Below are 12,181 nucleotides of genomic sequence, written 5' to 3'. Positions count from 1 at the left end.
GTAAACTAAGAATTTAAATATCAGTTGGAACCAGATTTTACACAGAGATCATTAAGAAAAAAAATATAGTCCTGCTCTTTTTTCCCAGCTTGCTGAATGCAATCATTGGGGAAACAAGTAAGAGGAAGCAGGTATTGTACCTGAGCTTTCTAAAAGAATGACAGTTGTTACAACAGGAACCATTATAATGCTTCTTAGCTGTCTCAGCCTTTTCTTTGCCTCCTTACTTTCTGTAGGTCCTCAGTTATAATTCATGAAGGCTGAAAAGTTTGCAGAAAATCGGCACCAGAATAAATTGCTGTCCAGCTATCTATACTTTCCTCTCCCACCAATTTTAAGGCGGCTAATGCCTCAGCAGCCTTGGCTGTGTTGCTGGAGATAAGGGTACACCAGCACAGAAAGGATCCCACTGAAAGGGACCCCATCTTTATAGCACACAGGCAGGAGCTCCAGGTTTTGGCATATTTAAACTGCTCCCTCTCTTGCCATCACACATTAATCTGGACTCGTACTTCTTAGTCAGTCTTGGCTAATCAGGGAAGTCAGAGATGACTGGAGGTTGGCCAGTGTGACATCAATGCACAAGAAGAGCTAGGAAGTAGGATCCAGGCAACTACAGCCTGTCAGCCTGACCTCAGCACCCAGCAGGACTACGGAACAGATCATCTTAGATACGATCATGTGGCACACCCAGAATAGATTTAGGAAAGGCAGGTCCCACCTGACCAAACTGATCTCCATTTATGACCAGGTGACCTGAGTAGTGGATGAGGGAAAGGCTGTGGATGTAGCCTACCTGGACTTCAGCAAAGCCTTTGAGACTGTCTCCCACAGCATTCTCCTGGAAAAGCTGGCAGCCCATGGAGTGGACAGGTGCACCCTTTGCTGGATTAGCTGGATTATTCCACTGGGGAATGGTGCCAGTAATGGGGCCAGTTCTGTTTAATATCTTTTTTGATGATCTGGATGAGGGGCTTGAGCATATTTTCAGTAAATTAATGGATAACAAGTTGTGTGTAAGTATTGATCAGCAGGGGGGCAGGAAGGCTCTGCAGAGGGACCTGGGCAGGCTGGATCATGGCTGAGGCCAATGGCGTGAGGTTCAACAAGGCCCAGTGCTGGGTCCTGCCCTCGGGTCACAACAACCCCAGGCAGTGCCACAGGCTGGCACAGAGTGGCTGGAAAGGACCTGGGGGTGCTGGTGACAGTGACTGACCATGAGCCAGGGTGTGCCCAGGTGGCCAAGAAGGCCAATGGCATCCTGGGCTGGATCAGCAATAGTGTGGCCAGCAGGAGCAGGGCAGGGATTGTCCCCCTGTGCTGGGCACTGCTGAGGCCACACCTCGAGTGCTGTGTCCAGTTCTGGGCCCTCCCTGCAAGAAAGACCCTGAGGGGCTGGAGTGAGTGCAGAGAAGGGAACGGAGCTGGGGCAGGGTCTGGAGCACCAGTGCTGTGAGGAGCAGCTGAGGGAGCTGGGGGTGTTTATCCCGGAGAAAAGGAGGCTCAGGGGAGACATTATCACTCCCTACACCTGCCTGGAAGGAGGCTGTAGCCAGGGGGAGTCGAGCTCTTCTCCAATCAACAAGTGACAGTGACAGGACAAGGGCACAGAGTCTCAAGCTTCACAGGGGAGGTTTAGGCGGGACATTAGAAAGTGTTTCATCACTGAAGGGCTGCCAAACATTGGGATGGACTGCTCAGGAAAGTCAACATCCATGGAAGTGTTCATGAAATGACTGGCCCAGGCACGTAGTGCTGTGGTCTAGCTGACAAGGTGGTGATCATTCAGAAGGGTGGACCTGATGACTTTGGAAGTCTTTTGCTAACTATATTATTCTGTGATTCTTGAAATGGGAGAAGGAAGGGGTTTTTTTTGTTGTTGTTTTTTTTTTGTTGTTGTTGTTGTTTTTTTAATTTAAAGCCATTAAAAAAAATCTATCAGCATTTAGCATGGGGAAATGTTCTTCTGAATATTTTAATTTATGCAATTTCTCCTTCTTTGCCATGGGTTAAAATTTAGGTAAGCAATGTCTTTTACTTCCTGACAATAACAGATTGAGCTTTTCATGTTCTTCATGCAGAGTTTCTGCCCAAGTATTGGGCCTGACACTGCAAGGTAGTTACTTAGTCCAGTGCAAGGAAATCTAAAGCACAGTTCAAAGGGAGAAAGCCAAAGAAGATAAAAAGGGGGAGTTGTTCATGTAGGATGCTTATCCATAAGAAGGCAGTGCCCTAATATTTCCTTTTAAACTACAAGCCCATTTCACTTTCTGTATATGTGTATTCTTACACATGCTGGTAGACCGAGCAGTGGCATTTTGCACCTGATAACTTCTAGAATAACCTATCTCATTTTTAGTGGACAATGTCTTACCAGAAGAAGATAAAGTTCTGAGGAATCTGAGTTTTTTAAAAATCATTTTATCATAATTAAGTGTATGTATTTACACTAAAAAGAAAGAATAAATGAAGAACGATGTCTTAATGCCCAATATTTTCATCAAATTCTTTTATTTCAGTATTAGAAAAATACAATACTTTTAAAATAACTTTTACAAAGACTTGCAAGGGGAATATACTGCTTTTACTCTGAGTATTCATAAATTTTGCAACTCAGATCTAAACAAGGTCATAAACCCAGAGAGACATTAAATGTAGTCTTCTCTCAGAGAAAATACTTTCTTCTTTTGAGTTCTTGCAAATGCGAAGTCTGAAGAAAGGTGAGACACTCTTCTTCCTGTAAAACTTCAAAATTCTGAATCATCTAAATGACTGCAACAATTTAATTTTAAGAAGTTACTTGCACATTATCATTTTACTTGTTACAGCAATGCTTTTATCCCTAGTAGTAGTGAGCTAAACTGTCCCAACAGATATCCCAGCACAAGGCTCCTTATAAGGAAGAAATAATTCATTCCCAGGGTCTATTCTCAAGAAATGTAAACTGAATGTGCTCATTCCATGAGGAAATACAGAGCAGCATTAATTCACACAGCTCTGGGACTATGGCACAAACAATGCCTTCCCCTTCAGTCCATCTGAGAATGACTTCATACATCAAGTATCAAGCCACAGAAAGGCAGGGGACACAAAAATGAATGTCAAGAGGATTTAGCTTAGCTTTAGATGTATCTTTTAATTATGCTAGAATACTGATAAACTATGCTCCGTATTTTAAGTAAATTTGCCTACATGCTTTCAGATTCTAGTCTCTGACTCCAGTTTTAGACTCACCATGGAATTTAATAAAAATAAAAAGCTGCAATTTGAAAGGGCTCATTCGGTGCTGTCAGTTTATTTCCACTTTTACAGAGAAACTCTAAAAAAGCTGGCAATATTTATCCTACAGTATTTGATTTAAAAGGCTAGTAAAAGGCAAAAGTTCTTTTTTTAGGCCTTAAATTAAAAATAGCTTCTGAACATAATGAAAGAAACTGTTTTATGAAAACATTGTAAAACTGATGACAGTGACCAACTACACTTATTTTCTTCACCAACCAATCTTAAGATGGTAATTTCATCAACACTCATCACTTCTGGCTGCTTTTCCTGTATTTGAATTTCCAGTTTCACCATACTGCAAAGTACAGTGATATTCACTACCTTTACACACAGCAGTGTTTTTCAAGCTTTCACATGACATTAGAATACATTTGGTATCTGTAAAACCTATAGCTTTCTTCCAGGAAATGAAACCCCTAGTTATCTAAAAAGGCATACAGGAACAGGTTAAAAAAGATTTGGTTTAGCATTGTAAATCCAGTAGTTTCAGTAGGCTTAGCATTCTTTCTTGTTTTGATTATTTGAGTCCTGTCTCCTCAATTTTTCATGCTTTTTTTTCCTTATAGCTTTAGCTCCAAGAACCCTCCAGCCCCCATTCCCAAGTCTCCTTCTCTGTCTTTGACCCCCTACCCTCTGAGACTTTAGAAATATTTTATGCAGTGCATGAATCCAAACCCTTGTTCAGCTTCAATGCAAGAACGCCAAGTCTCATCCTTCCCGATAAGATTTAACCACTGGGGTGACTTATTTTGGCCAGCATTATGTCATCTGCCATCATTTTTCTACATTTAGACCTTTGTGTGTTTCACACAAAGACATCTGTGCAGCTGTATGTGACCTTTCTTTTAAATTAGCACAACTAGTAGAATGCTCAAGCCTTGTATACTTTACTGTAATGAGCAAAACTGACTGCAATTGGCCTAATGCTCTGAAAAGACTATTAGGAAGGAATTTCACTGTGTGGTGGCCAAGGCTGTTTTTCCAAGCAGCTCACAGAATAGCCTTTGATTACATGCAGGAAGTTAGCCAAGTTAATCTTGCTGTTTTACAGCAATTCCTTCCTCTCTGTGTAGCTCTGGAATAGAAACTTCCCAAAACAGTGAAACAGAAACAGATGAAAGAAATGCCCAGCCGGTAAGGTCTTTCCTCGAGAACATCCACTGCAAGAAAAACAAACTAGCAATTAAAATAGTTTGGATACGGCTTTAACACATTCTAGTTTCTTCTCTGGAGTTAACACATCTTCCCACTTGGTTTCAGAAAGTGGAGGGAACTCAGGGGGCAAACCTGGCAGGACAAAAGTTCAGCCTCAGATGAAAATCTGCAAGTTATTCAAGTGCTATGCCACTGCAGCTGGACCTAAAGTGGAGCACATTTGGTGCCCGTAGTGATATGACAAGAGCAAAGATGCCTTTTGCTTCCTTGTCTACTCCATAGCCCAGAAACTGAAAAGATTCCCCAGCATCCTGTGTATCTGTTAATATACACAGCTTCAATGGGAAGTAGCTTCTCCTGATGAATGGTAGAAGGATAAAAAAGGTGGATCTATGAGCTCTTCCACCTGCTTTTCTCTGGGATTTCTTTAGTGAATTTAAAAATTTCTGCCCAGACCTGTAAAGTAAGAAGAAAGACTACGTTGAGATAACTGACACATAGCCTAATCTACTTATTATGGATGATTTGTTGTTCATTGCATTTTTCTCACTCTTCTTGGTTTTTATTGTAAAGTTTCTCAACTATAATTCAAAGAATTCTTCCAGGGGCATTAGTGTTATTTTTATTGCAGCAGGTGGCTAAGACCTGGTAAAGAACAGCCATTACCCAATTTGGAAGAGTACTTTTACTGACTTGCTAGATGCTTATTTAAAGCAGAAATAGTGGTAGAACAGAGAAGAAAAATTGCTTTGACATGTGAACATTACTTATGAATAAGTGATAGAGTGAAAAATAATTTTCCTCTCCTCTCACACACATGCAATCGTAAAGTTTTTTTTTCTCCTACTGTCTACATATTTAATATCTCTGCTTTCAGAAACGCCGAGATGAAAACCGTATTAATAGTAAAAGAAAGTACTACAAGCTCATCCCTGGTCTGCAGCATTCAGACTTCCTAACACTTCCAAAATTCTATCGGAGTTAAGTTTTTAAATCCAGTAGAACATTTATAAAACACACGTAAAATGAGAAACAAGACAGCTAATATTCCAGCAAGCTATCTATGAATTTATGAGACTGTCATCTCAAGAGCAACTATTTTGTGAAGTCCATAGCCAGAAACACAAGCATCAATTTGAACTCATTTCTTACATAGAAGGGAGGTTTCATGACACCAAAGGAAAAACCCCCTAACTTATAGTATATACAAAAAAACACCCCAAAACCAACAACTGTGCAGAAAATAATTCTGGCCCTGTCTGCATTTTAAGCTACTTGATTAACAATCATCCCTCAATTTCTGCCAGTATGAGCAACTGGCAGCAAAAAAAAAAAAAAATTAAAAATCCCCAAACCAGAAAAACAAACAAACACAAAATCAACAACAAAAAACAAACAAACAAACAAACAAGAATCCCAAAGCTCTATACCTAGAGGTAAAAAACCTTTTCTCGACCCATGAAATTTCCAAATAGTGCTACTGTTTAGAAGCTTAAAAGCACACACTGGCCCGCTTCCCCAATACGTGAAAATTCTAAACCATCTCAGGTTTCTGCCAATCGTCCTTTAAAATCAGTCAGCGAGTCTGATAAGTTTAATTCAATTTCCCACCCACTTTTAATAGAAAATGCAGTTTTCGCAAAGCTTTTCAATCGCTTGACTACCAAAATAAACTCCTGCTCCAGTCGGGGGTGGGGGTTGGTGGAAACTAAAAGGAGACGACAGAGTTTCGAGCCAAGGCGACGTTGTTTGCACCTCTTAGATCTTATGCCTGGCACGCTTGACATTCCCTCGCCGCATTCCCTGACGGAACCGCGTCCCTGCTGAGGGCGGATTGCGCTGCATCATGGAAAATGTAGTCCGTCTGGGAAAACCAGCCTGCCGGAGGGAAGCCGCTCCAATTACGGCTTCTACACGGCACGGCATGCGGGAAAAGGGGTGCTCGCCCGGCGAGTAAGTGCTGTTCTCAATTGCAAGCCGACAAAAACTGCCGCTTACAAGCTACTGTTCCGAAATATTTAATGAATAATAATAAAAAATGTATAAAATAAAATATAAAAATAAATAATTTAAAAATTAAATTTAATTTAAATAAAAAATGGTGATTGCTCTACGATGCCGCATGAAAGCGCAATCCCACTTCCGAGATAAAAATTCCAAAATATCAGAACCATTTGTTTTTAAATTTAGTTAGCGGAAGAGAAGTGCCCATTGCTGTGCAATGACACGCAGCCCACACACAGCCTCTCTGAGCAGAAAGGCTCCATCCCTGCCGCGCGGCACTTCCATGCGGTTGGTGTTCCGATATATAGCTATATATTTTTAAAATTTTTTTTTTTCATAGGAGGACACTTAATTTGAGGCACCGGCATGGACTCGAACAGCACGGTTTTTAAAGATTACTAAAAACACCCTAACCCTCCTCTGTGTCACGACTTCCTCACGACCCACCTGGGCAAACAGGGTGCCTCCATCGCCTCCAATTGCCTCATTGCGGGTCCGTGCCGCCCTGCCCTGTGTCCTGGCTCTCCCGGAGCGCTTCCAAGCCCTGACATCTGCAGAACCAACCGGGTGCTGGCACCGGCATGACGACCTTTACCGTACTACCTCTAATAGAAGGAAAACCTAACTCCCCACAAAACTCAACGCCAACATCTCAAGGCGCACCTCACTCGTGTAGCTCAAGAGCTTGTTATGTGCACGCACCTGGGCTGCTGCTCCAGAGGCGGATAGAAAGGGCTTCGCCCGTAGCAGCCCGTCTCTGAAGCAGCAGCGCAGGTCTCACACCCCGGCACGGCCGCACCTGCTCCTTACTTCCCGTCCGCGAAACGCAGCGCGGCTCGGCTCAGCTCGCCCCGCCCCTCCGGCTTTCCCGGCAGAGGTGACCGGGTTCAGGCCGCGGCGGCGGCGGCGGCCCCGCCCCCGCATTCCATTCCCTATATGGCGGCAGAGCGGGGGGCGCCGCCGGCCACGCCCCCTTTTCCCACCACGCGCGCGAGGGCGCGCCCGGGCTTGCGCGCGTGACATCAGCAGGAAAAGAGGCTGGGAAGGCGGGGGGGGCGCGCGCCACCCTCCCTCCCTCCCCCCCGTTCTATTTACGTTTGTGACACCGATTTGCATAAAGCCCCGCCCACCCCGCAGCCGGCGAGGCCGCGAGGCCCCGCCCTCATCGCCACATAAGGGCAGAGGGGGGCGTGTCCCCGGGGGCTCGCGGGTGCTCGCTGCCTTCCTGGAGCCGTTTATAGGGTACAGCCACTTCCGCTGTCGGCTTAGAAGCGGCGCGATCATGGCGGAGCGCGGTCAGCTCCCCCACCCCGCCAAGCGCCTCTGCTGCAGACCCGGCTATGGCTCGGGCTGCAGGCCGGGGCAGCGGGCGGGCGGCTCCGGGCCCGGCGGCGGCACGCTCTGCGCCGGACCCTCTTCCGCAGCTGCCGCCGCCGCCCTGGGGCTGCTGCCGCTAGGCAAGACCCAGAGCCCCGAGTCCCTGCTGGACATCGCGGCTCGCAAGGTGGCGGAGAAGTGGCCCTTTCAGCGGGTGGAGGAGCGGTTCGAACGGATCCCGGAGCCGGTGCAGCGCAGGATCGTTTATTGGTCCTTCCCCCGCAGCGAGAGAGAGATCTGTATGTACTCCTCGTTCAACACCGGCGCCGAGGATCCCGCCGCCGGCCCCGGGGGCGCCGCCGCGCCTGGTGGGGCCATGGACGCCGCTGCCGCTGCCGCCGACGAGAACCGGCTGCCCTTCCGCAGGGGCATCGCTCTGCTCGACGGCGGCTGCGTCGATAACGTCCTGCAAGTCGGTGAGTCACCGGCCGGTTCCAATCCGGGGCCAGGCCGCCGCCGCTCGGGGCCGCGGGTCTCCCCCTGCATATCACCCGCTTGCTGTCCCTCTCTCTCAGCTGCAGCTCCCCGCCTGCGGCCCGGCCCGTGCGAACCCTTCACTCCCTGGCTGAACCGTGGGCCGGGCAACTTCCTCCGCCGGTCTCCTCCCCCTCGTGCCCGGGACGCGCAGTGGCTCCCTGCGTCCGTGACACGGACACGGCTCCCGCCTGTCCCTTTACCGCCTGTCCCTTTAACTCGCAGCCCTGCACCGCGCCGTGCCCGCTCCCGGTAATCCAGCCTGTGTAATCCCGTTTGGTTCTGCCCCCTACCAGCGTCCACCCCCGGTAATCCGGGTCATCGCTTTTCCCCGAGCCACAATAGCGAGGAGATGCTGCCCCCCCATCCCGAGGGGGACCGCCGGTGGAAATGAATCAGCAGAAGGGCGGCCGGCGGGGGAAGGAGGGGGGGCGGGATGCGCCGCCGTCCAAAATAAAGACATAAAAGCGGTGCGAGACCCTGGCAGCGGGAGTGCGGGGGGGATCCGCGAACAAAGGCATTCCCAGGGCAGCGGCGACGAGCCGGAGGGAGGGGGTGCGATTCGCCCCGCCGGGGATGGTGTGGCTTGAGGGGTTGCTTTAGGATGAGCGGCTTCGTGACAAGAGGGAGAAAGCGAAGCTCTTCCTCCTACTGGAACAATACCCCCCCTCCTCTTCCTCACCCCCAGCCCCGCCGCCTGCCGCTGTTCTTCACCCGCTGCGGGCTCCCTTGGTTAACTCCTCCCTGCCAGTGTTTAAAGGGCTGCAGAGGTGGGTATTCCCCCACTTTTCGGGGGCTGCCTGCCGGGGGCGGCTCCCCTTCCATTCCCTGAATGAAAGAGGAGCCGCCCCCGGTAGATAGTCCCCTCCGCCGGTGGTGATGCTCTTTGTGCGACCCGGCCACTTTGTTCTCATTTTCATGTGTATCTGCGTCTTTTTATTTTCTTTTTTTTCCCCCCCTCTCAGTTTTCTGTCGTTTCCCCTCCTCCTTCCCTGAAAAGAGGAAGACAGACAAAAGAGGCTGCTGCTCGCCTTTTGTTGACGGCGGCGGCTCGGTGTGTGTGTGTTTGTGTGTGTGGGGCGCTGGGGTTCCCCCTTGCCCACTCCCCCAAAACAACCTCGGTGCTGCCTACTGCGGGTTTGACTTGGCGGGCACCTTGCAAATGTGCCATCAGTTTTTTTCCCAAAGGGTAGATGTGTCCCTGCTTTTAGGCTTAGTGCCCTTTTTTCCTGCCTAAGGGGACTTTCTTTCTGTCTTTCTTTTTTTTTTTTTTTTTTTTAATCTAATGAACTTTCTTAAAATTTCGTCTTTCGACTTTCTCTTTCCAGGGGGTCTGAGGTGCATCTGTGGTTCCTCAGGACTGGTAAAACCAGAAGTAGGGCTTTTTTAATTTAGTTGGCAGTGCTGAGATTTTTTTCCCCCTTTTGCTTGCACTTGATTCTGTTTGCAAGCGATTAGGAATGACAGGAGTGCACAGGGAGGGTTTCTTGGCTGATTGCATTTAAGCCAGGAATTCACTGTGAAAATAAAGCCAAGGGGCAATAAATAAAAAATGCAGTCTTCTCTAGGAAGCAGACACCCAGCATGGACTTTGCTTTGCTTGCTTTCAGTAGTGAAATAGACCTCAGTGAGTAGTTGTGAAAGAAAAAAAAGTAACTTTTTGTGAGTCTTCAAAGGGGAGGGCACTGAATAATGTTAGCAAGGGTCAGTGTGAAGAAAGAAAATACGCATAAATATGACTGAAGTGTTGACTGCATCTTCTGAACCCTTAAATGCATTTCAAACAAATACTGTACCTACTGCTGAAAATACATTTGCTTTGTTGTATTCTTCCCCCCCCCACCGCAACCTTACGTGAGCCTTCTTTAAAATTCTCTGCAAAAACAGTAGTGGAAACTAGTGAAATGAAAGATGTCAGTTGTTTTGACAGAGCTCTTTGGCGAGGGAGTTGTGGAGGACTTGGGTAGGCTGGGTCCTGCTGTAGGAAAGTTCTTGTGTAATTTGGGTAGGTAGCAGTGTCATTAAGACCGGATCTTGCCGACAAGATATTCCTTGTGAAGAAGAAAGGTGCAACTGTTAAAGGCAATTCAGCTCTCAAGTGAGTTATGTTGGGCAGAGAATAGAATTGGTTCTATATAATACAGCTGAATATGTAGCATTGATGAAAACTTAGACTTAAGTTTATGTAATGCATGTTTAGTGACCATATAAATGTGAACTTGTGTTCTTTGCAGCATGAGTAATGGAAACTCTGTAAATGTTTACTGTTGAACTATGGAAAAGTGCAGTTTTTGGACAAAATACATTTTATTACATATCAGTTCTAACAGCCTTACTTGTAACCTAAAGTATTACTGTAAACAGGGAATGCGGGACTTGATTTGAGAGATGCATACATTTTGGTTCAGTGGTAGCTAAATGGCACCATTTGCTTTCGAATTTTGCATTTTAAAATTTTTGGTCTAGCCTTGAATAAATATTCTGAGAATTTTTTCATCTTAAATAATTTTAAGCAGGAAGATTTCACAAGTCTTGTATCTAAGGTTTGCTAAAAATCTCCGTGTGATCAGTGATACACACAATTAATGTTCTTGGTAATCAGGCAGTAGGGTTGTCTGCTACCCTATTTTGTAGTTTATTGGTGCTGTCCTAGCATAATAATTGGTATCACTTAAGCTTGAAAGATTTTTCTCCAAAGAAGATGGCTTCAGAATTCAATTTGCTTCTAATTTAATGATATATGTTTTTTGATATGCTTCAAGTGGACATGAAGGTTTTTCTTTTTTAGTTTATTTTAAAAAATCCAGAGAATGCTTCTAAGCAAACCTTCCCAACTGCATAAAACAACTCTTTTACCATGCTTGTATTTAACTTATTTCAAACCAAGTATTTTTAGTAAAAAATTACAGTCTAAACAAGAAGGCACTTTGTGAGTAAATACAACAATCTGGAAAGAAAATTAGAAATTGACTGTGTTTCGTTTGGCCAAATTTGTGAAGATGCCAGGAGCAAGCAGACAGTTTTAGATGGCGAAGTGTATATTTGGTTTCTGAGGTTAGTCCTGAATTAGTACACAGTACTGTATTGTCGTCACAGCTGTGGCTGTCAAGGTTAGGAAGAGGTGTGATCCCTCAATAGCACAGCTGACCTGGCGAGAGCCCTTAATGCAGCTATTCTAGGAGAAGAAATAAACCCCTGTGCCTCTGCTGGTATGGCTCTTGCTTGGGGAAAGACAGAGGTTCCCTTGGCTGTAGGTGCTGTAAAATTCAGCTTCACAGCTGCAGCTGCATTAGAAGTACTTGAAAACTTTTTGGTATGTCATACAAGTACTCCTACAGTATCCTTGTCTGTGAGTAATTTGAGGTAGGTTTATCTTTGTTGCATAGACCCTGCTTGCTCATACAGGCCTTTCTTAAAAGGAGTTCCAAGCCCTTTCCATGGTACCATAAGTAATGGCTTTTATCTATGAATGGCAAGGGAGTGAGTTGGAGGGAAGGGACTCCTAGGGAAGGAAAATATAAAGAATTCATAGAGTGACACTTGCCACATCTCTAGAATATGATGTTAATATTTCAAATAGAAAGCTGCTGTGTCTGTGGAAGGTTTAGCTGAAGAGCATCATTTGCTTGGAGCTGCAGGCTCCTGTTTTGGAAGCCTCTCAGGGATAATACCTGACTGGGGGATGTAACCAAAATGTTTCTTAGAGAAAAGCGAAGTAAAATTTCTCATTTATTAAATAGTGGTTGAGGGCCAGATGTTTCTTTAATTTGTTCTTAAGTTAAAGACTGGAGATTTATTTTGATTTCAAGACCTGGAGTAGCCATTTTTTTCAGCAGGAGCAAGAGAGGGCTTTAGCTGTATTGGTAGCTACATGTAATTCTGGTGGAAT

The 12,181-nt window shown here is 45.8% G+C and overlaps 1 protein-coding gene and 1 long non-coding RNA gene across 4 annotated transcripts in view; one reads left to right on the top strand and one right to left on the bottom strand.

Annotated features, from left to right (window-relative positions):
• Positions 1–2,494: 2,494 nt before the first annotated feature.
• Positions 2,495–7,351, bottom strand: LOC148219877 (uncharacterized). 2 transcript variants are annotated; one of them, XR_015799328.1, is made up of 2 exons: positions 6,889–7,351; positions 2,495–6,315 (listed from the first exon to the last, which is right to left on the bottom strand). It is a non-coding gene; the product is annotated as an uncharacterized LOC148219877 (long non-coding RNA). The 2 variants fall into 2 exon arrangements; XR_015799329.1 differs by having other exon boundaries at positions 2,495–6,260.
• A 357-nt stretch (positions 7,352–7,708) lies between these two features.
• ZSWIM6 (zinc finger SWIM-type containing 6) overlaps positions 7,709–12,181 on the top strand; it is a 105,981-nt gene continuing 101,508 nt past the window's right edge. For both annotated transcript variants that reach the window (XM_088157042.1, XM_014881804.2), the window contains exon 1: positions 7,709–8,234. In XM_088157042.1, coding sequence (XP_088013168.1) covers positions 7,724–8,234 — 511 coding nt within the window. In that variant the 5' untranslated portion in view covers positions 7,709–7,723. The remainder of the gene's footprint in view (positions 8,235–12,181) is intronic.

This window comes from Sturnus vulgaris, chromosome Z (assembly GCF_052056855.1).
Source record: "Sturnus vulgaris isolate bStuVul1 chromosome Z, bStuVul1.hap1, whole genome shotgun sequence".
In the NCBI taxonomy this organism is placed as follows: Eukaryota; Metazoa; Chordata; class Aves; order Passeriformes; family Sturnidae; genus Sturnus; species Sturnus vulgaris.
Note: the sequence above shows the minus strand (reverse complement) of the source record. Positions and strands in the feature narration are given on the sequence as shown.